General features: G+C 49.9%; 10 protein-coding genes across 10 annotated transcripts; 4 read left to right on the top strand and 6 right to left on the bottom strand.

Moving 5' to 3' along the window:
• Positions 1–217: 217 nt before the first annotated feature.
• ATNIH1004_001122 (uncharacterized protein) lies at positions 218–1,894 on the bottom strand (the record flags this gene model as incomplete). The annotated part of the gene is made up of 1 exon (XM_033565822.1): positions 218–1,894. One exon carries the CDS (start codon positions 1,892–1,894, stop codon positions 218–220), a length of 1,677 nt encoding a protein of 558 aa, XP_033431579.1.
• Positions 1,895–3,088: 1,194 nt separating this feature from the next.
• ATNIH1004_001121 (rhomboid protease PCP1) lies at positions 3,089–4,799 on the bottom strand (the record flags this gene model as incomplete). Its single annotated transcript, XM_033565821.1, has 6 exons — positions 3,089–3,344; positions 3,426–3,600; positions 3,673–4,006; positions 4,089–4,192; positions 4,251–4,681; positions 4,759–4,799. The coding sequence occupies 6 exons, from the start codon at positions 4,797–4,799 to the stop codon at positions 3,089–3,091; spliced, it is 1,341 nt and encodes a 446-aa protein (XP_033431578.1).
• A 56-nt stretch (positions 4,800–4,855) lies between these two features.
• Positions 4,856–5,951, top strand: ATNIH1004_001120 (uncharacterized protein; the record flags this gene model as incomplete). The annotated part of the gene is made up of 2 exons (XM_033565820.1): positions 4,856–5,207; positions 5,275–5,951. The coding sequence occupies 2 exons, from the start codon at positions 4,856–4,858 to the stop codon at positions 5,949–5,951; spliced, it is 1,029 nt and encodes a 342-aa protein (XP_033431577.1).
• Positions 5,952–6,218: 267 nt separating this feature from the next.
• Positions 6,219–7,675, bottom strand: ATNIH1004_001119 (Mob1/phocein family protein; the record flags this gene model as incomplete). Its single annotated transcript, XM_033565819.1, has 4 exons — positions 6,219–6,265; positions 6,802–7,190; positions 7,259–7,373; positions 7,438–7,675. The coding sequence occupies 4 exons, from the start codon at positions 7,673–7,675 to the stop codon at positions 6,219–6,221; spliced, it is 789 nt and encodes a 262-aa protein (XP_033431576.1).
• Positions 7,676–8,344: 669 nt separating this feature from the next.
• On the top strand, positions 8,345–9,872 carry ATNIH1004_001118 (Paf1-complex subunit LEO1; the record flags this gene model as incomplete). Its single annotated transcript, XM_033565818.1, has 3 exons — positions 8,345–8,556; positions 8,637–8,817; positions 8,880–9,872. The coding sequence occupies 3 exons, from the start codon at positions 8,345–8,347 to the stop codon at positions 9,870–9,872; spliced, it is 1,386 nt and encodes a 461-aa protein (XP_033431575.1).
• A 535-nt stretch (positions 9,873–10,407) lies between these two features.
• On the bottom strand, positions 10,408–11,454 carry ATNIH1004_001117 (Zn(II)2Cys6 transcription factor rglT; the record flags this gene model as incomplete). Its single annotated transcript, XM_033565817.1, has 1 exon — positions 10,408–11,454. One exon carries the CDS (start codon positions 11,452–11,454, stop codon positions 10,408–10,410), a length of 1,047 nt encoding a protein of 348 aa, XP_033431574.1.
• A 517-nt stretch (positions 11,455–11,971) lies between these two features.
• Positions 11,972–14,251, top strand: erb1 (ribosome biogenesis protein ERB1; the record flags this gene model as incomplete). The annotated part of the gene is made up of 1 exon (XM_033565816.1): positions 11,972–14,251. The coding sequence occupies one exon, from the start codon at positions 11,972–11,974 to the stop codon at positions 14,249–14,251; it is 2,280 nt and encodes a 759-aa protein (XP_033431573.1).
• Positions 14,252–14,491: 240 nt separating this feature from the next.
• ATNIH1004_001115 (putative AAA family ATPase/60S ribosome export protein Rix7) lies at positions 14,492–16,830 on the bottom strand (the record flags this gene model as incomplete). Its single annotated transcript, XM_033565815.1, has 3 exons — positions 14,492–16,396; positions 16,478–16,711; positions 16,783–16,830. 3 exons carry the CDS (start codon positions 16,828–16,830, stop codon positions 14,492–14,494), a joined length of 2,187 nt encoding a protein of 728 aa, XP_033431572.1.
• Positions 16,831–17,132: 302 nt separating this feature from the next.
• Positions 17,133–17,985, top strand: VPS20 (ESCRT-III subunit protein VPS20; the record flags this gene model as incomplete). Its single annotated transcript, XM_033565814.1, has 3 exons — positions 17,133–17,176; positions 17,350–17,713; positions 17,776–17,985. The coding sequence occupies 3 exons, from the start codon at positions 17,133–17,135 to the stop codon at positions 17,983–17,985; spliced, it is 618 nt and encodes a 205-aa protein (XP_033431571.1).
• A 408-nt stretch (positions 17,986–18,393) lies between these two features.
• Positions 18,394–21,806, bottom strand: ATNIH1004_001113 (uncharacterized protein; the record flags this gene model as incomplete). The annotated part of the gene is made up of 7 exons (XM_033565813.1): positions 18,394–18,814; positions 19,004–19,115; positions 19,192–19,240; positions 19,844–19,999; positions 20,082–20,383; positions 20,457–21,510; positions 21,582–21,806. The coding sequence occupies 7 exons, from the start codon at positions 21,804–21,806 to the stop codon at positions 18,394–18,396; spliced, it is 2,319 nt and encodes a 772-aa protein (XP_033431570.1).
• Positions 21,807–21,893: the final 87 nt, after the last annotated feature.

The raw sequence follows: 21,893 nt of genomic DNA, 5'->3' as shown, positions 1-21,893 counted from the left end.
GAGGTCAATATGAAAAGGGTATCATACTCATACATCCTAAAAGGAATAAATCGAAATCGAAATACTTCGCAGGGCTATGGGTGAACATCTTAAATAATACAAAAGGGGGATTGGGGATCAAACAAACACAAAAGCAAAAGGAAATATTGGGGTTAGTGCATTGCTGGTATTAAGCATCGTTTTCTTGCGAAATGGCAAATCCAGATTCCAATGGCTATTAGTCCAGAATAGGGCTAGGAAGAAGGCGATGACGGGCGATTGGTCTCTTTGAGTCAGCCAAAGAGCGTAAAACCAATTTCCAACTGTTATTCTCATATCCTAACTTCGAGACCGATGAGGAGTGCTCCATGAGCTTACGTTGGACAGCAATACCAAACCCGGTCAACAAAGCACCAAACTGGTAACGGTTCTCTGGCGTGTCCAAACCCGGCTGAGATTCGAAAAGCTCCAAGGTACGCTCCAGAAGAAGAGGGAGTGGTATCTTATGGTAATCTGTGGCCTCAAAATTAAAGGATGGCTCCTTTGCTGCGATGATAATCTCAGGCGATCTAGGGCTTGAGACATCGCCCGCAAAGGAGTTGGTATGAAGGAGGCGTGGCGAAGGTGTCCTGGGGGTCTCTAACCCAATAGCTGATTGAAAGTTCTCTTCAGCCTTTGCCAACATTTTCTCCAGCACCTTTTCAGAAGATTCAGCATGGGAATCAGGCTCGGAAATTGTAAACAGATCGGTCAATCGTCGCTCGGCCCGTTCTCTTCTCCGCACTCTATCCTTCTGACGGAGAAGGTTACATGTGTCCAGGCCTGGTGCACGCCATGACTTGCCCTTCAAACTCCCGTTCTCGGCGGATTTGCTGAAAGTGTAAAGGTCGTTGGTATATTTGTCGATGGCTGCTTTGCGGGAGTATTCATTCTTCGTGTAACCGTCGCGCGAAGCAAACCACGCCCTATATGAGGCCCGCTGCAGGATAAGACGACACTCTTCCATATAGTTGGTGAGCTGCATCGTGAATATGTCGCGTTTCGCTTCGTCCTGGTCGAAAAAGATTTCCGCAAAGTCTATTACCCACTGGCAAAACAGGATGGTAATCACGATCTCGAAGCCAGGGTCATCGCTCCTCGTGGCAGCCAAGCAATAAGGGCTAGAGCTGAGAATGCCTCCACCAACGTGCACCATGCTAGAGAGAACTGACTCCAGTACATTGAATAGGTCGGGAACGCTGAGACGGTATGTGGTACATCCATCGTCCCACACGCACCAGATGTCATCAGTCCTACTGGGCATCCAGTCAAAGTGACGGGCGAAAAGAGTACCGCTGTTGTAATCGAAGCCGAGAACATAGCTTCTTCCATTGAAAGAAGGGCCCCCGTCGCTAATAGGCAAGATCCAAGATAAGAATTTGGGATCGTCTCCGATATTGGAGGGATCGAACGATTCCTTGTCGCAGAGCTCACGGTAGCATACTGGACGGCAGTCGAGTCCGTCATACACGTACATGCCATTGCGCCTCGTGTGTGTGTCCATACCCTTCTCAAGCCCACAAAGATACAGATGATAATCCACAACATCCCAGGGGTGACAAACATCGTGAATGGGCTGCTGGGATTCATCACCTTTAGCTTCTGGCTCGGTTGAGTCATCCGATGCTACTGATGTAGTTTCAGAAAAATCGCTACCATAACCGTCTAGGTTATCAATCGCATCTGTCTGAACCTTAACTTGGGATTGATGCAAGGTCTCATCGTCCGAGAGAGCCTGGTCAATGTCAGTAATGGAGATGGTGTTGCTTTCCATGGCTTTCTGCACGATTTTGATCTCTTTGCAGCTTCTCTTGAGCTTGAAGACGGGAGGGACTGGCATTTCTTTCGCCGTATTACAGTCAATCTTGAAAGGCATGACTGCAACGTCTAGGGAAATGGATTGAAGGGCGAACAGTGGAAGCCTCCAAAGTTTGAATTGAAAAGTTTGACTTGCAAGGGAAAACAGGGTGAGATGAGCCCTCAGCTCTCAAGACTCACTGAGTGCTTGGATAAGATGATAAGGTTAATGTAGCTTAGGAGGAGAAGGCCTTTAGAAGCTGAAGAGATAATGGGATAGACAGAAGAGACGGAAAATGAGGTGGATGGTAGAAGGAGGAGGGGAGGAAGAAGAAAGGGGATTCTGAGAAGCGAGGGCAGACTCTTCTGAGCTTTACAATCGCAGAAGCAAGGTTTCTTTGTTTGCCTTTGAACTCCATCAATACAGCATTCGTGGACAATGGCATCTTGCAAGCGAATAAAGAGGCTCTCTATCTCTACAAAGCAGACTCTTCAAAGAGTCCTACTAACAATAAGATGTGGACATCCACGTTTGTATGAAGACCTATGTATCGCTGAGATGCCTTGTGTCACAGAATCTTGCGCAACCAGATTTGAGACCATGCGGCCGAGCATGACAGGTTTGACACAAGGCGAAGTTCTTCGTCACTTCAATTCACTGTCCCAGTTGGGAAGCGCTAGCTGTCACAATAGATGCCTCAGGCTCTTAGTGCCCTTAGACGGCGCATAATGGACATAGACCTTGAGAAAGGGGAAAAGTCTCACATTAAAGGGCTTCTAGAACTAGTCCACCACTTCAGATAATCTAAGTTTGTTTCCCAGGTTTCAACATAGCATTGTCAGTTTAACATTGGACTGTACTCCAAGCTACCAACGTGTTGATGTGAGACACGTTTTGCCACGGATAACAAGATATTAGAGAGTCCGCAGTATCGCATGCAGCACTGGCTTGAAAGGTAATGTGAGACATAGTGGATGTAGGATCTTTCCTATGCCCCAATTGGGCAGTCCCATACATGATTAATTTCTACCACTGGTTACTAGTCATCTTTGGGTGTGAACCAGACTTCCTCAGAATGACCAACTGGTGATAGGAAAAGGTGGGTATTATTTTCATTTGTAATACAAAGAACGGCACATAACATGCCAATGGTGTATAGTAAGACACAGAAAGAATATAAGGGCCAGAGTAAGACATTGTCGATCTGAGGAACTTCATCCCAGAAATCCGAGCCCAAGCAAAGGTGCCAGCGTCCGGCATGAAATCCTGATCTCAACCATTCTGAAATGTCCGCTCAAACCAGGACTTTTTCGTACGTCGCTCCTTTTCCTGCCTTTTGTATACCGTAGCCCATAGTGTTCCAAAAAGATATCCGCTCAGATGAGCCCAGTGGTCCACTCGCTTCCCAAATGTTGGAAATGCTAAGTCGGCGAGCTCCATAATAACAATGATAGCAAGAACCGTGGATCCACTAACGCATATGACATCTCTCCATTCTGCGGGAAGGAAAGGGATGGTGAGTTTGTCGCTGTTGGTTGAGGGCAACAGTCAGAACAGTTCCATCGATAAGGTTAGAAGCTGCGGGTTTGAGTCTTGGTCAAATACGTACTCGGAATGAAGGTTGCAAAAAGCACCTACGATGCCTGCGATTGCTCCGCTAGCTCCAAGAGCACTGAGCATTAGTTTTCCTTTGAGGACATTGACCGTCAACGAGCAAAAAGAAGCGAAAACACCTGATGCCATATAGAAGGCCAGGAAATTTCCTCGGCCAATATCATCATGGACTTGATAGAAAAAAAGGTTTCATGTCAGTTGGCACTGAGAGTTCGGGGGCCGGGGGGATTCCAGGTGCTCACGTCGAGTTCCCACAACCCACAAGCTCAGCATGTTGAATCCAAGATGGGGGAACGTCTGATGGCTGAAAATATTTCCAAGCAAGCTAGACACACGGGGGGCGCCGAAAACGGTAATGAAATAGCGATTGAGCATCCTCCAGGCCGGAGGCCAGAAGCGCCACATAGCAAATACGCCGACGTTAGCACCCATAATAGCTAGAACGGTAGCAGCTGCCGGAGGCACCGTGGGCCACATCCGGTCTGATTTAGCTGGGGGTTCGTAGTTCTCTGCAAAGACATAGCAGAGGCCAAGGACAACAATGGTGGTAGCAAGAGACGGAAGTAACCGCCTTCTCTGTCAAACGGCAGGACATGAACGTTAGCATCCACGTGGATGGGATAGAAAACTAGCAAATAATGATGATAATAAAACTTACGGTCGAGATCTGAGAAACGTCTAGATCCATCTCTGTTGCTCGCAGGTGGTGTTTCTGTATCCAGGCGAGGAAAGGACGTTGAGCAGGATCAGCGCGCTCCCGAACTATTAGAAACCGTCAGTACCTCAGCTACTCCGATAAATAGTCTCATGGGATCCTGACCTTCCAAGGCGGCCGTCTCTTCATACTTTTGTAGCGCTGTATTCTTTTCTACCATGCGTTGGAGCTTCTCGCGATCCCGTTGCTCACCTTCAAGCCATTCTTGACGCCGCTTTTCTTCCTCGGCGAGGATCTGGGCCTCATTCTGCTGCCTGGTCTCCTCTAGGATACTCCGGCCATAGGGGTTATTCGATTCTCCCAGCTCGGCTCCGTAAGAACCGCTTTGAGGTTTGTACAGGCCAAGGTCTTCGGCGCGTTGGATAAGCTTCCGTTCTTCCTCCTGCTCTTCTCGTTCAATGCGTGCAAGGATCGCAGCATCCTCGTCGAGCGGGTAGTTCTTGCGGAGCCACTGCAGGGCAGTATGGAGGCTGGACGGGCGGACCGCCGAAACTATGTCATTGGGAAGGTCTAGGTCGAGAGTACCATCAACGCGTCTACCGTGTAGCACCGCGAGGACGCGGTTCCCCATCTGAGGGGTTATTTTCGCACGGCGTCCAAAGATCGCACTCACCTCAGCTGGGGAAAAGGGATCCGGACGAGGTTTGACGCCATGTTCTATCGGCTGGACTGACTGAGCGGGTCGATAGCCCGAGTTCGTAAACGATCGAATGTCGGGAATCAGAAACCGCCGGGCTGGGGGCGATGGAGAGGAAACAAAGGACAACGGCCTTATTGGGCCGATGGACCGTCTGGACACACTGTCTGGAAGCCATGGTGGACAGGAAATGCGACAGAGGGGGCGGAGCGGCGGCGGCGATGGGCTCGACTGGAGCAGGCTCGAAGGACGAAAGCCCGAGCACGGGACACGCCACGATATGGCGAACACATTGCTCATATCCTGCGACTGCGGGATGAGTCCCGGCTACAACGAGCTCGTCAAGGGGTCTAGCACCGGCGGAAGGTTTAATCAGAAGATGATGTCGAACAGCGGAATCCGGTCGTTGAAAATCAGGCGGGATTGTCCCGGCCGGCCGACCAATTGTTCCGAAGATGGTGCATATCCCGATTCATCCATTCCCACAGATAGACCTTTTCAACCGGACCAAACGGCCCTTGGCTGCCTCCGAAGCTGCTGCTTCTGCATTTCAGCAGCGTGCATCTCCGACTTCATCCCTACTGATCGTCCAAATGGAGTCGCTGGGCCAGGCACGTGTCGGCGGGTCACGTGTCGATAGTCACGATAAGGCAGCGCAAGGCTACCAATTCATCCTCTCAGAGAGAGAAGAAAGCATCACTATGTCGGCAGAATCCATCCCTATCCAGCCGTCTGCATTCGCAGAAGCAATCCAGGAGTTGCCCCTCTCGGCCCTCTATGCCAAAGTCTTAGAACTCCGAAACTCCATCTCCCACCTCCGCCGTTCGAACGACGAGCTAAACAGATTTGTCTTGGAATCCTGCGACTCGGAGGACGAGAAACGAGAACTACAAAGTTACATCGTCGAAAATGAGGATGTGATGCAGTCCATGACGGAGAGGATCGTGCTGCTGAAGGCGGAGATTGTAGGCCGGGGCCAGCAGTGGATTGAAGTGGAAGAGAATAGGACAGATGCGAAGGAAGACAGCAGCTCGCAACCTGCGCCGTCCGGTGCGAACGGCACAAATGAGGAGGAACGCACTGTGACTACGCCACAGGACCCCTCTGCAACAGGGGATCGACGACAGAATACACACGATGATCAGGAACAGGATGGCGTCTACCTTTGAGCTGGTCGATTCTGGTTTCATTTGCCTCTTGACTAAACAGGATGTCCAGGATTCTTGATATGTCCCATTCCTATGGCAATGTACAAAGCCGTCCGTCCATCTACCTTTTAACAGAACTATGCAGGTTGGCAGAGATCAGATATGACCGCCTAGAACTAACGATTTCTGTTATCGGATCACCGGAAATCTACGACCTATGATTACGCTCAGTTATAGTGATAGGGTTCATTCATAACCCTTGACCTGATATGGTCTATCTTGGGGAGACTACTTGCACACCGTGAGGTTCGAGTTACGGGTGGAGGTGCTGCCAGCTAGGATAGATGTGTTGATTAATCATTGTTCATATTCTCAGTTAGGGGTTATCCACGATGGTTCATTTCCACGTCACGCTAGTTCCAGGAAGAATCAAAAGGTCCCATCCAACCATGAAGTCTCACCATGAAGAAAGTGGTTGATGCACTGCGTTTATTATCTAGGCCCAAAAAAAAAAAAAAAAAAGGCGCTGGACTAAATCTCGACACAAAGGGAATATGCAAGGGGTAACTAGAAAAGAATATTCACACTACATGCTAAATGCTCAAGTTCTCAACCGGGGTCATGCCATCCGCCGATTCCCATGCATTCGCGGGGTAAGACACCAAAAAGAGGTTTCCAACGCCAGGTTAGAAGACAATTCATTGCCGGTGAATGTAGGGAGAGAAACATAGGCCCTCTAGCTCAGCTAGAACTTGGCTGACCCCAGTGGCCACCTGCCAGTGCCTCCGAAGGGATTCGCTGCTGCTTGATAAACAAGTCGATGAGTGGCTGCATGGGCTCCATCTCCTTATCCGAAACAAGCTTGTAGTACTTTGCGACAGTAACGAAGTGGACAAGCACATGTTGAGGATGTCATGCTTATTAATGTGCCAGAAAGGGTTCAGCCAATGCGCATGGTACAGATGAGCGTAACAACGGAACATTTGTTTCATGATGCCTTGACAGTCCTTGTAAAAAGTTTGGGGGAAACCACTAGACTTGCCAATCCACTCCTCTCCAGGGGCATTCATACCCGGGCTGGACGGGTTTGTGCCACCAGCCTCGTGGATTGCAAAGGTCTCGGGCATGCCGGTGACTTTGTCCGTGGGGAACATGACGGGGTCATGGATCTTGCTAACAATCCATTTCTCCACGCGGTTAATGAACTTGGGAGCCGAGATTTTCGCGGCGCGGCCATCTACAAGCCAGGTGTATGTCAAGCTAGAAAGCTCGAGAACATTAGCAAGGAACCAGCCCCCTGAACGCTCATACGTAGTGATTGGACCTACCGGCCAGCCGACATAGTGGGGCACGTGGCCTCGTTGCAGATGGGAAGGCCAGTAACGGTATTGATATCCTGGATGACTTGGAGCATGCCGTGAAGCAATCGATACTGCTCAACGACTATTGAACATTGCCGGTTAGCGATTCAAGAGTCACGAGAAATGAGGTTATGAGAGCCGCTCACTCTGATGGGCCAACCATTCCCCCAATTCCACATTCTTAGGACAAGCGCATAGCGTCAAAAAGTTACCCTTCACATTTAACGGTGCATATTTCTCCTGAAAAAAGTATTTGGGGGCATCAGGATCGTAAGGTGCGGAACCATCTCCGGACGGATTGGGAGGGAAAGATGGGGAGTTGGGCACAGATCCCGCCTGAGGGTGCTGAGGAGCCGGTGGCTGAGCTGGACTTCCATTATTCATTTTAGGGACATTGTTGTTATTCTTGTTATTACCCCCTCGGCCAAACCCTTGGCGGCTAGAGTTGGCGAGTCAGTAGGTACTTAAGGGTGAGAGTAAGAGAAAGAAAAGGGGGGGCGGGTAGAATCAGGATGAAATGTAATTATATATTAAAAGATAATCAATAAGAAAATAAGAAACATTGACAAAGCAGAATGGACAAATTTTTGGGACTTCTACTTTTCCAGACGCATGCTGTAGTCTCAGAGTGCAAGAGAGGAAGAGGTGGGGGATCAAGGAGTGAAGGAATCCATGGATCGAGGGAAAAGAAATGGGTGACAGGATGACTTACACACTCTGAAAGAACGTAGCCATGGTGATGACTTCCCGTCCCAACCGACCAGAGCAATTTGGGGGAGAAGTGAGCGAGAAGGGAGATGGAATGGAGAGGATCAATACGACACAGCAAATGAATGAATGAGAATGAATGAATGAATGAAGAGGAGGATCATGATTCTGCCTTTCCGTATCGGTCTCGCCCCGTACAGCTGTTGCCGGCGCTAAGCCCTGTTGGGTCCGGAATGGATCATCTATAGTCCCGCCTCAAAGCTCCGCGGACCGCATTTCAGATCTCTCTATCTAGATATCCAGATCTACATTGTCCCTGCAGCCCACGTTCACAGATCGCCTGCTATGTCTTCATCCGATGAGGATGTGGTCCGTCGTCCAGGACGTAGCACGGGTGCTGGTCAACCTAAGAGTCCGTCTGGAAGCGAACATGATAATTCCCTTGTCGCAGGGCATAGCAGTCCAGCCGGCTCGTACGCGGGCAATGTGAATGGGGATGATGACGCCGACCTCTTTGGATCAGACGCATCAGACGGAGGGCTCGGGGATGATAATGAGTATGGTTTCCTCGTTATTCGGTCTTTCCTTTCTGTTTGATTTGTAAATCAAAGGAACCGCACACTGACTTTGCCGATAGCCGACCAAAACGGACACTTGATGACGAGGATCTTGATTCAGGGGATGATGAGGACAGATATGATCGGGCAGGGGAGCCGATGGACTATGAGGATGGGGCCCAGGACGAGTACCAGGAGACGGTGAACATTATGGATCTGAGCTTGGGTCGAGCGCCTGAGCCGGTATCTTCGAACGGCGAGGTATGTGGGAGACTGTAACTCGGGACGCATAATCCGTCGTTGACTTGCACTGACGGTCCTAGATCTATACCGTGCCGTTTCCTCACTTTTTGTCTGTGGAAACGGAAGAATTCAATCCTGAAAACTACGTCGCACCTCCATATTCTACGGCAGCCACATCTCTCTGCTGGCGCTACGACCCGGATAACGATGCACTCCTGCAGTCGAACGCTCGAATCATTCGTTGGGAAGATGGCTCTATGACGCTTCAATTGGCATCGACCCCAAAGGAGCAGTACCGAATTTCAACGAAGCCGTTGGCGCCTCTGAACAAAGCGGGTGACTATGAGACAAAACTGGACTCTCACGTGTATCTAGGAGCGGCTGCAGAAACATCTTCTGTGTTCAGGTTGACCTCCCATGTGACCCACGGGCTCACTATCTATCCGACAACTGTGGAGACCGATGACGCTGTGCAGCGTCTCCAGGAGTCATTGGCCGCAGCGGCTCGAGGTGGCAAGAAGACGGTGGATGGGTCGGCGCCCGTAATCGAAGTAAAGGAGGACCCCGAACTCGCCAAACGACAGGCGGAGCTTGCGGAACGGGAGAAATTGAAGGCTGCTCGCCGACGCCAGCAGCTTGCCGACCGGGAGCTTGATCGTGGCCGGCGCATCGGCTTTTCTCGCACCGGAGGCGCTGGTCTCACCGTTGGTGGGTTGGAGGATGACGATGGACTACTCACTACGAGACCCCGAGCCAAAAAACCTCGCAGGGCCAATCGTCGTGGCGAAATCTACACCGATGACGAGGAAGATTACGACCGCCGCGGCCGCACGAGAGAGGATGAATACGATGAGGATGATGGCTTCCTCGTTGGGAGTGACGAGGAGCTGGAGGTTGCGGATGGTGATGATGACGAGGATATCCTGGATGATGAAGACATGGATGCGGAGGGTGAGGAGGAGCCTGTGGCCACAAAACCGAAAGAGCGGCGAACGTCTCCTGAAGAAGCATCTGGAACTCCTCCTGTCCGGAAGAAGAACCGCTTCGTTGTGGATGATGATGACGACGAGTAAATTCCTTTGCGACACAATACTTTTTCCTTCATCTCGCTTCGGCTATGTTCTCTATGAATACTGCTTTCCTTGATAATGGTATCTTGTAACTATATCAGTCTTTCCGTGGATGATTCTGTACTTGGCGATTCAGTGGTTTCTTAGTCCTGGTGCTTTTATTTGGTCTTGAGAATAATAGGAATGGATCAACTCATCTGGAAGCATGCTTACGTGTATTCCATCCCTCATCACAACACAAGACGACAAGCATGGCCCCAAATGGTGATCGCTCTCAAGATATGAGATTCTCATATTAGTCATCTAACTAGCTGACATATATCCTGGACCTACGCGAAGACATCGATCTTTTAAAATATATGCAAATATTATAGTATGTATATTTATGTATATATATTTGACTAAAAAAGGCTCATCACTCATCATCATTCTAACGCCCAAGCAGACTTTCCAGTGGACCAACATATCCTAGTTAAACCTTGACGCCAATCAAACTCTGAAAGAGATCATTTTCAAGCAGAGAACCCGCAGATTACTCTTATATGCCCACTCCATCCGGAAACTCATGAGGTTCAAATTCAAATTTTGCAATCACTTCTCTGGCACTCTTGACCACGCGCAAGCACAGCAGGTCCTGCTCTTTCTGTGGATCATAGGGCTTGGCAAGAACTTCGGGCGAGACATTTAAACGTTCCGATTGGGGGAGCGGATGTGACTGATGCCACCGTCGTTGTCGAGCCTCCATTTCTTCGATGAGAGAGAGCAAGCTGGGAGCACCAGAGCATTGGACAGCGCCAGCGGGATCGCTTGGCACGCCAGCAACCCCACTTCGAACAGTCTGGCGCAGCCATTCTTTCCAGCTTTCCGCGGGGTTCGAGGAATTCTGGTTGATTGTATATACATAACTGGATGGCGCGGCCTGCTTCCCGAGCTCCGCCGCATCAGCTTTGGACACGCGCAGCCAGGCATCCCCCATGACAGTCAACAGAGTTCCTGTGAACATGACATTTTGTAGGCCCGTGGCAAACTTCTTCGGGCATGCCTGGCACCGAATCACTGCGCGAGCTGTCTTGGCTGCGATGAATAGTGAACACAATGTGTGCTGGGAGACAGGGAAGGGTGCAAGAGAAGAAAGATGACTGAGACATAAATACAAATACGACAGGCATGTACATTGGGCTTCGGAAGAGTCCGGGTCGGATGGAGAGGTGGGAGGAGACTGCAATTGTGGTAAGCCTGGCGGCAATGAGAACGAATTAGATGCTGCAGCCGATACGCTGGAAAAATCGGGCCATGGCCCAGTGGTTGCCGGAACTGGGTCCAGGAACTTTCCATGATCGAGTTGCCATGAATGGTTGTGGTCTATATTACTTGTAGATACCAAGTGAGGGTACGCCTGAGGCGTACTAAACGGGGAGGAGTAGACCGGAGCACAGAAGGGAAGAGATTCTGGTACGACGGGTATGTCTACCCCCAGAGATGTGAACTGAGAGCTATCCGAATCTGCCCATACTTCACTACCTGACAGACCCAGGTGGGAAAGGTTCTCATCTTCTCGTGCCCGCTTCTTTGGTGGGCGGCCCATTTGTTTCTGTACCGAATAATGGCAGACGAGAGACTGCTTTATGCAACGACTGCAGCCCGACGCCTCGCCTGAGCATTTTAACTTTCGATTCCCTGTTCCACAAACACATAGTGAGTACTCTGAGCCTAGTATTTAGTTCCATGTTGCAAGAAAACCTACTGCACTCGTCACATGCCGCATGTCTTTTTGGCGCCGAAGCAGGGGATGCGGCCACATTCCGAGGACAAGGTCCACCCACCGGTATAGGGAGTGGCTGGGACCACTCAGTAGCATCAGATTGCATGGCGGAGGAATGCTATTCAGTAGCAGGGAGTCACCCACTGCATCGTATGCATGTGGAAGTCAAATACCAAGTCTAAATAGGGGCGAAGAAATGGTCACGATAAGCTAACAACGTAGGCGGTGTGTCACGTGGGCGGTCAACATGAAGATCTCGGAAAAGGGGAGGGAAAAAAAAAAAGGTTCAGGAAAGCCATCCAAAGTCACGACAACGAGGCATCAGCGGTTCTTCATGACAATGAGTGCCCTCAAGGCTTCGAAGAAACGCAAGGCCGTTACTCGGGATGTGGAGGAGGAACCGGGTGTGTTTTCGGGGGATGAATTGAACACTGGTGATCTGGAAGGTGCACTTTCAGATAATGCAAATGATTTATCAAGCGACGAAGATGCCAGTGATTCGGAAGTCGAACTGGTGGATGACTTCAGTGATGAAGAAGATGAGGAAGAGGATGAATTAGACAGCGATGAAATCCCAGAACGAGAGGAACCGAATTATCGCATTGTCAAGGATGCCAATGGGAACGACCGCTTTCTCTATGATGAGATTAACCCTGATGACGATTCAGAGTACTCCGATGTCGAAGAGAATGCCAACACTATCGGCAATATTCCCTTGTCGTTCTACGATCAGTATCCTCATATCGGCTACGATATCAACGGAAAGAAAATCATGCGTCCTGCCAAGGGAGAGGCTCTTGATGCACTGCTTGATAGTATTGAAATCCCCAAGGGTTGGACTGGTCTTACAGATCCTTCAACCGGCAAGCCATTGGAGTTAAGCCAGGATGAGTTGGAGTTGTTGCGCAAGGTGCAAATGAACGAAATCCCGGACGAAGATTATAACCCCTACGAACCCCTGGTGGAGTGGTTCTCCAGTAAGAAGGAGATTATGCCATTGAGTGCTGCTCCGGAGCCGAAGCGTCGATTCGTCCCGTCGAAACACGAAGCCAAGCGTGTCATGAAGATCGTGAAGGCGATCAAAGAAGGTCGGATCCTGCCTTACAAGCCTCCAACCGAGGACGAGGTTGATGAGGATGTGATCAACTACGACCTGTGGGCGGACGAGGCAGAGCGGCCAGATCACCCCATGAATGTTCCTGCTCCCAAGCTTCCACCGCCGGGCTATGAGGAGAGTTACCATCCTCCTCTTGAATATCTCCCTGACAAAACGGAACGGAAGACCTGGGAGGAGACTGACCCTGAAGACCGAGAGCGTGACTTTCTTCCGCAAGATTTCGGCTCTCTTCGTAAAGTTCCTGGATTCGAGTCTTTCGTTAAGGAAAAGTTTGAGCGCTGTCTGGATCTTTACCTGGCTCCTAGAGTTCGTAGGAGCAAATTGAATATCGACCCCGAAAGCCTCCTCCCTAAACTTCCTAGCCCCGAAGAGTTGAAGCCATTCCCTACTACCTGCGCCACTGTATTTAGGGGCCACAAGGGTCGTGTTCGTTCTCTTGCGGTCGACCCCTCCGGTGTTTGGCTTGCTACCGGCGGTGACGATGGAACCGTCCGTGTTTGGGAGCTCCTCACAGGCCGTCAACTGTGGAGCGTAAAATTGGGTGACGAGGAGTCGGTGAATGCCGTTCGTTGGAGGCCTGGCAAGGATGCCGTCATACTCGCCGCCGCAGCAGGCGACAGTATATTCCTTGCAGTGCCTCCAATTGCTGATCCGGAAATCGAACAAGCTAGCTTTGATATCCTCGACGCAGGCTGGGGATATGCAGCATCGAGACCTCCCCCGACCGCAGCAGAGGAAAACAAGAAGAACACTCCCCCTCAGTGGATTCGCCCGTCCTCGTCTCTTGCTGACTCTGGTATTTGCGCTGTCATCCCTCTTCGTTATGTGGTCAAGACTATTTCCTGGCATCGCCGCGGTGATTACTTTGTCACGGTGTGCCCCGGGTCCTCGACTCCGGCTTCTGTAGCCATCTCTATACATACTCTCTCCAAACATCTGACCCAATTCCCATTCCGCCGGCGCATCAAGGGAGGTGGTCCTCCCCAGACGGCGCACTTCCATCCTTCAAAGCCGATTCTCTTTGTTGCCAACCAGCGAACCATCCGCGCGTACGACCTCTCCCGTCAGCTTCTCGTCAAGATCATACAACCCGGTGCTCGCTGGATCTCGTCCTTCGACATCCACCCGACGTCTGCCACTGCCGCCGGTGGAGACAATCTCGTTGTTGGATCTTACGATCGACGCCTTCTGTGGCATGACCTCGAGCTTTCGCAGCGTCCGTACAAGACATTGCGGTATCACCGGAAGGCGATTCGCTCCGTGCGGTTCCACCCAAGCGGCCGCTATCCTCTCTTCGCTGATGCCAGCGACGATGGCTCTCTGCAAATCTTCCACGGCAGCGTCACCGGTGATATGCTCAGCAACGCCAGTATCGTTCCCCTGAAGGTGCTCAAGGGTCACAAGATTACCGGAGAATTGGGTGTGTTGGATATTGATTGGCATCCTCGGGAAGCATGGTGTGTCAGTGCCGGAGCAGATGGAACTTGCCGTTTGTGGATGTAATTACATAGTCCTGTCATTATACTTTATCATTTCTATAGGAGGCGTTTGGTGTGCATAAATTACTCTCTTAGATATCCATCAAAAAAGTTTTGGATTCTTAGATTTGGGAAGTGACACCACTGTAACGACCTAGAGCCTGTAGACACATTCACTCAGCCCGGTAAGAAAGAAAAAAAAAAAAAAAAAAAAAAAGGTAGGTAGATAACAAGCAACAGTAAATGGAATCTATAGGTATTATATTTACATCACCCCTCCACCCCAGTCCCTCCGTAGTCTTTCATATTTCTTCAAATCCGTCACACTGGGTCGAATACACGCCTTCGCTGCCGCAAAGTCCTCGAGTTTAATCGTATCGCGCCTCTTGATGGCTGAGTATCCAGCACGGCGAAGTAAGCTTCCCAAATCTGCGCCGCTAAACCCTTCACATTCCTCTGCCAATTTTCTCAGATCTTCATTGAACTCGATGGGCAGGTTGCGGACCAAAGTCTGTAATATATCGACCCGTTCCAAGGGGCTAGGCAGGTTTACAAAGAGAAGCGTTTCCAGGCGTCCTGGGCGCAGCATGGCGGGATCAATGATATCTGGTCGATTTGTGGCTGCTATCACGTAGATCCCTTGACGATTGCTGCCTAGACCATCAAGTTCCGTGAGCAGAGTGTTGACGACGCGTGCAGACGCTTCAGAAAGTGTGTCATCTCGTCTCGGCACCAAGGCGTCAAGCTCATCGAAGAAAATGACGCAGGGAATGGATGATCGTGCGCGGACAAACACCTGTCGCACAGCGCGCTCAGATTCACCAACATATTTGTTGAGTAATTCGGGACCCTTGACACTGATAAAGTTGGCGCGCGACTCGTTCGCCACAGCCTTCGCCAGTAGTGTCTTGCCGCATCCAGGAGGACCCCAGAGGAGGACACCGGTGGGCGCTGTGATGCCAACATTGACGTATATATCGGGATTTTTGATCGGCTCGACAATCGCAGTCGAAAGCTCGTCGCGGACGCCTCCGAGGGCGCCAATATCTGCCCAGGTAGTGTCTGGGATGGTAGCAAAGCCTTCCCGCTTCGACGACGGTTGGATTTTGGGGAGTGCAGTAAAGAAATCCGCATTTGAGACTAGAACAACCTGCGCTTCCTCTCCTATAGGCGTCTCTTTGGCGTGGCTGATGAGACGGCGTAGCTCCTTGACCATGGGACTGGTGTCATCTACTTCCTCGATTTCCATCTCTTCGCCGCTATGGGACTTCAACAAGTCTAGGTATCTCTTAATAGCCGCAGAACCAGCTGTGGAAACTAGGTCGTTGAGATCGGCACCCACAAAGCCTGGGGTTCTCTTCGCTAGAGTCTGGAAATCCAGATCGTCGGCAAGACGCATCTTGCGCGTGAGTGCTCGAAGGATCTGCTCTCTCACAGGTTCCGAAGGCACAGTCATATTGATCTCCTTGTCAAAGCGGCCTCCTCGTCGCAGAGCCGCATCCAGGCTATCTGGCCGATTTGTAGCCGCAAGAACAATCACCGGTTTTCCATCTGTCTTTTCCAAAGCCAGGTCATCCATGCATGTCAAAAGCTGAGCGACGATTCTCTTCTCCATTTCTCTCTGTGCGCTTTCTCGCTTCGGCGTAATGGCGTCGATCTCATCAATAAAAATTAGACAAGGGGCTATCCTTTTTGCTTCCTCAAAATGCTCTCGCAGTGCCTTTTCCGATTCCCCCGACATGCCCGAGACAATGGATGGCGCGGAAATGGAAATAAAGGGAACCCCAAGCTCTGCTGCAAAGGCATTCGCAATCATCGTTTTTCCGCATCCTGGGGGTCCGTGCAAGAGGACGCCCCGCGGCGGTTGTACATTCGACGACAGATAGACTTGTGGGCGAGTCATAGGAAGAATGACGAGGTCTCCAAGATCCTGGATAATATCGTCCAATCCACCCAAATCCGAGAGGCTCACATGAGTTGGGGGAGACCGATCGATGGCACTCTCGGCCTTGCGCCTTTTGGACGAGTGAGACTCGCCTCCATGCTGTCGCCTTTTACTCGTCGCTGGCGCAGGAGTAGAGTCGGTGGTACCGTTGGGCTCGTTGGACTTCTGCAGTTTCGACGTCGTACTCCACATACCCACTATGCTCTTGTTGAGGCTGTTGGATTCCTAAGTATGGTCAGTGTCATTTTAGACTCACAGTCCACAGTCAGACTCGGACCACCAAATGGGGCAAATATTATTTCATACCGGAACCGGTGGGGTTTCCTCCAGTCCGCCAAAGTCGCCTTCTACAGACTCGTCATCCTCCTCCTCTCCAAGCACTTCCACAACCCGTTCGATGCTGTCTTCCAGAATCCGTTTAGGTTTTCTATTTAGGCTCGAATTTGAGCGTTTGATGGTGTCATAGATAATCTGTACCGAGAGGCGTTTGTGTTCGTTCTCCGCCTGACTATCAATAATCTTGCGTACGATCTGGTAGACCTACATATATATTAAATCAACAGTAAGCGGCTGGCCTGTAATCGTAAACCAGAGCAATTGGGATCTCTCACCTCCCGATCTAGGCCCTGCCGTAGGGTTGGTCTACCCCCGCGACGCATATTTCCCAAGTCCGGCAGCCGGTTTATCCCTGGAAATGGCGTCTCAGAAATGGCCGATCATCGTCGTCGATTTTGTATAATTTTTGATGCGGCCGGAGAATTGATAGGCCGGTGAGTGTGGAAATTACACGGTAATGGTGTCTGATTGGGCCATCGGCTTGTCAGCCGGGATCTGGTACGGTAATATGGACACCACGTCATTTCGAGGGTATTATTACGTTGATACCGTACCGTACCTCCTATCAACTCACTCATCCTTCTCTTATCGCATCGGCTGAGAGCCACGACCAAATGCGACGACCATGGGCAATTCCAACAGCTCCCACAAAATCTCGGCTGAGGATAGGTAAGCTAGACTCGGTTCGGACTATGGTTCTGCTTCTGCTTTTTTATCCCCCTTCTTATTCTGGTTTTTGCCCAGGAGCTCCCCCCCGAAGACAGTTGCCCTCGTGACACTCCCCTCATCGTACATCTCCGTCTTCAGCAGAAGCCATACTGACTCCAAGATTCTCTTCTTAGAGCGATACTGGATCTAAAAAACCAGCGGGATAATCTCCGTCGATATCAACGGCGCATCACTGTTCTCACCGATCGCGAAACCGAAATCGCGAAGGAGTGTCTTGCCAGGAATGACCGCTATCGTGCCCTTCTTGCTTTGCGCCGCAAGAAATATCAAGTGTCGCTCCTCTCTAAGACAGACGACCAGCTAGCGCAACTGGAACAACTGACTAGCCAGGTTGAATTCTCTCTTGTCCAGAAGGATGTCTTGTTTGGTTTGCAGCAAGGTACACAGGTGCTTCAGACGATCCATAAGGAGATGGGCGGCATTGAAGCCGTGGAAAAGTTGATGGGTGAGACAGAAGACGCGAGGGCCTATCAAGAGGTGAGGATTCTTGGTCAGACAAATGTGACCATTTTTCGCATGTTGATATGTCTGTGATGTAGGAGATCAGCCAAATGCTCGCTGGCCATTTATCAAATCAAGACGAAGATGAAGTTGAGGATGAATTGGCCGCTTTACAGCGTGAGACACAAAGGCCAATCGACCTACCGACTCCTCCTAAACTTGCGCCTCCAGAGGTAGTCGAGGAAGAAACAACACAGATCAAGGAACGAACTAAGGGTGAAGAACGAGCTGCAATTCCAGCTACGTGATATTTGATTCCTACGCCCTTCTCTTCTGCAGAAGAGCGAAAGTCTGAATATTCTACATGTGAAGATTAAAGCATCGCTGGCGTTGTTGGATTTAACGGATACATGCATGACGGGTCTTTCTTTTCTTTCTTCTCCCTTTCACTTTTCTCCCATCATCCTGATACATTCGCATCTAGACAGCTTAGCGTCGCCGCTTTCGATATCTTAACTTTCAAATAGACTCTGGCTCAGCTTTTAGTAAAGGTGCTTTATCATTTGCGTCCCTCATTGTTTGAGCCTTGCATGTTTATAGGGATGCACAAGCCCATATTACTTTCATGAGTCACTTGAGCATTGTTCCTGAAGTCTTGTATGTGGATGTCCACCATCGAATTCCAGAAATAAACCATGTTATGATTTCCTACGCGTTCACTGGCCTGGCATAATCCTGCCGCCTACGCCGCTGACGCCCTGGATTGCAACATGGTCACCAGGGTTAGCTGCTGCTTCGTAAAGGAAGTTGACTGGTTCCCGATTCAAGGCCATAAATTGACCCTTGAACCCAACATAGCCGACTTTGGTCACATCCTCCTCGCCATCACTCCAGTTGTCTTCAAAGAACAAGGTGATGGACGTGGTGGCGTTCCAGTGAGCACGATTTAATGGCAACTCAAAGACATCCGCGCCAGGGACTGGCTGAGGTACTTCTATGGTTTGAATTGGGGCGAGTTCCGAGGCTGTTGCGAAATCTAAATCATCGCGGTTCTTGAAGAGTTTCAGGGCTTTGGGAGCAGATGCTGTTGGTGCAGTGTAAATGAGGAGGGAGTGAACCTTGACTTGCCCGGTGAAGCTAGAAGCGATTGGTATCAATAAGAATGAGCCCTCAAGTAAGTTACAAGTATTCCCGACTGTCTGGCGGGGGCAATCATACGTGGGAGAATGAGTGGACATATGGTGTGGTTAAAAAAACAAAGAGAAAAGAACAAGAAGCCAAACAGTAGCCAATAAACCAAATGGGACAAAACCAGGTATAACGTACGGAATATACATTAGCAGTTGCTCATCTGCATCGCTCTCAAGCTCGGGTTGATCATTCAGTCTTTCAGTCCATGCCTTTTGAACTATGGCAGCCCCGGATTTGGGAGCGGCTTCTATAATTCAAGTCAGAATTCACCTTGAACCATGAGTATAAGACAGGGAGAACATGAAAGATCATATATCTCATACCATTTAGTGTTGTGATCGAATCAAACTGGATCTGCGAGTAGAGGAGGGACTGGATGGCGGGGGTGATATCATTGGAATGATCGTGTCCGTCTTCCCCATGACAATGTCCGCCGTGGTCGTGACGGTGATGATGATTATGCCCAGACATGGCAGTATGAAATGGGATAGGAAACCAGCGTTGATTTGCGTCCTTTCTAGACAGACAGATTGCGATTTTTGGATCCGTGAATCGACTCGATATGTGACAGCAGGCGGATTTTCTTCCGCTCCGAAACGAAAACAAAGCCTGCATGACGTCAGAGGTCGCTTATGTTTACATAGTCTTTTTTGCTTCAACGCTGGGTTAAGAATCTTATTTCCATTGACTATAGTACATATAATTATGAGTTTTTTTCTCTTGTTAGCAACGCATGCGGCATATGTGGTGGGATTATCCTATGTTCCTGTAAAGTGGCATCATTTAACCCTGTAATAATTAGGTGCATATTCGATCAGATATCCCTTTTCAATCTTAGTAATGTCCCTGATATATGTCCTTTCTCCTGTCTGCAATATCTCATGGAAAATCACCCAGTCTGCTTTTCGATTCTAGAGGCACAAGTTAACACCGCCAACTGAAAACCATAGGGAGACGGATCAGAAGGATACATACAAACATTAGCGAGCTAGGGTGTGCATGGAGTGTAATACCACCACTAACTGTCTTAAAAGTTCCATCAGGCTGCATTTTGGCAGCATGTGCGAAATACCCCCCCGGTCGTGAGACATCTGCAGATGTGCTCAGAGATGTTTCCCAGGTTGCCCGGGGCTGGTTTAGAACGTGAAAGCGTCTCATCAACTTGAATGCCAAAGCGTTCAAGATACCGCTTCAGCTGGGCTCTGATGCTTACAGCTCGTTGTAAAGACCGGTAGTTTAAGAGGTTGTCCCGACACCACTTGGGATCCTTCTTCCCGACGGTGACAAATGCCTGGTAAACATTGAGATACGTCAAGTGATCTCCTTCTTCAACTGCGAACTTTCTGCGGTTGCTCTCAGCTGATTTTTTATCCCCCTCATGTTGCACCCATACGGACCCCTGGAGGCTGACCATGGCGGCAATCGACAGAACCTCGTTTAAACAGTTGAATGACTGAGCGGAAAGGAGAACCTTTGCCATCATTGGATCGACGGCAAGTTCAGCCATACGCATGCCTAAGGGTTTAGTGAGTTTGGCATAGTCATCAACAGCCCCAAGTGAATATAAAAGCTCGAATGCACGGGTCACAAGCTCCGCAGGAGGCGGCGTCAAAAAAATCGAATCGTACAATGTTGTCTATACCGAGGGCCTTGAGTTGCATTATCACAGGTGCTAGGTTTGATCGTTGGATTTCAGGGACTGTGGCTTCTGGAAGGGTTTCGTACGTCTGCTGGGTACAGAGACGGAAACATTTGCCAGGTTTTGTTCGCCCCGCGCGACCTGCACGCTGAACTGCTGCTGCTTTCGATATCGGAACTGCAGTTAATGTTTCTATCCCGGTATTTGGATTGTATGCTCTTAACTTGGCGAACCCGCAGTCCACAACGTATACAATGCCGTCAATGGTGACTGACGCTTCCGCAATGTTCGTCGATACGATGACCTTGCGTGTGTTCTCGGGCGCTGGCTCGAAAACGTACATTTGTTGATCTGTTGTGAGGCCAGAGTACAAGGGAAGTGGAAGCAAGCCCTGTGCCTTTGGATGCAAGTCCGCGGCGCGTTCAGAAATCAACTGTACCGTTGTGTCAATTTCCTCGCGGCCTGTCAAAAACACTAGAATGTCACCATCTCCCTCTTGCAGATGTATGTCAAAAACCGTTTTAACAGCCCTCTCAACGTACTCTTCCGCAGGCGACTCGAGAAAGAGTATGTCCACGGGATACATCCTTCCTTCCAGGCTGATGATTCTTCCAACACTTCCCCCAATTTGACCCGAGCCTGTATTATCATGGATATCATCACCGGTGAAGAAACGCAGAAAGTCTTCAGCTTGTAATGTCGCACTACTGACCACAATCCTGAGTTCAGGGCGGCGCTTCATGATTTTTTTAAGAATGCCCAGGAGAATATCTGTGCTGAGCGACCTTTCATGTGCTTCATCCACCATAATTACAGAATATCGTGACAGAAGAGGATCTACAAGGGCCTCTCTTAGTAACATCCCATCTGTTAGGAACTTGATTTTTGTAGCAGCAGAAGTCAGGTCCTCAAAACGGATTGAGTAACCTACATCCTCGCCCACTTTGCAGCGCAGCTCTTCAGCTACTCGAGTTGCCACAGTGGTGGCAGCTACCCGTCGCGGCTGCAATTACTTAGCTCTTCTTAATCAAGCAAATCTTGTGATGAGATCCACAAGGGTGGTATGCAACTTACCTGTGTCACTGCTATTGCTTTCCCATCGGCGCACCATCCTGCCTGTTCAAGGTATTGGGGTAATTGCGTTGTTTTCCCACTGCCAGTTTGCCCAACAACTATAGTAACAGGGTAGGTCTCCACAAGGTAGAGTAAACTCTGCTTGTGCCTCGCAATTGGTAAAAGTGCAGCAGGCTTGTACAGCGCTGGAATGAAAGACGATGTGAGTTCGAAATCCGAAGCCATTTGCAGTAGTAGCTAATGCAATCGGCCCTGTCTCAACCAAAAAATGATACAGTATTTACTAATTGACAGAGCTGAGACATAGTGAGC

Source organism: Aspergillus tanneri (genome assembly GCF_003426965.1).
Source record: "Aspergillus tanneri strain NIH1004 chromosome Unknown AapTan_2_pilon_pilon_pilon, whole genome shotgun sequence".
In the NCBI taxonomy this organism is placed as follows: Eukaryota; Fungi; Ascomycota; class Eurotiomycetes; order Eurotiales; family Aspergillaceae; genus Aspergillus; species Aspergillus tanneri.
This window is presented reverse-complemented; position numbering and strand designations above follow the sequence as displayed.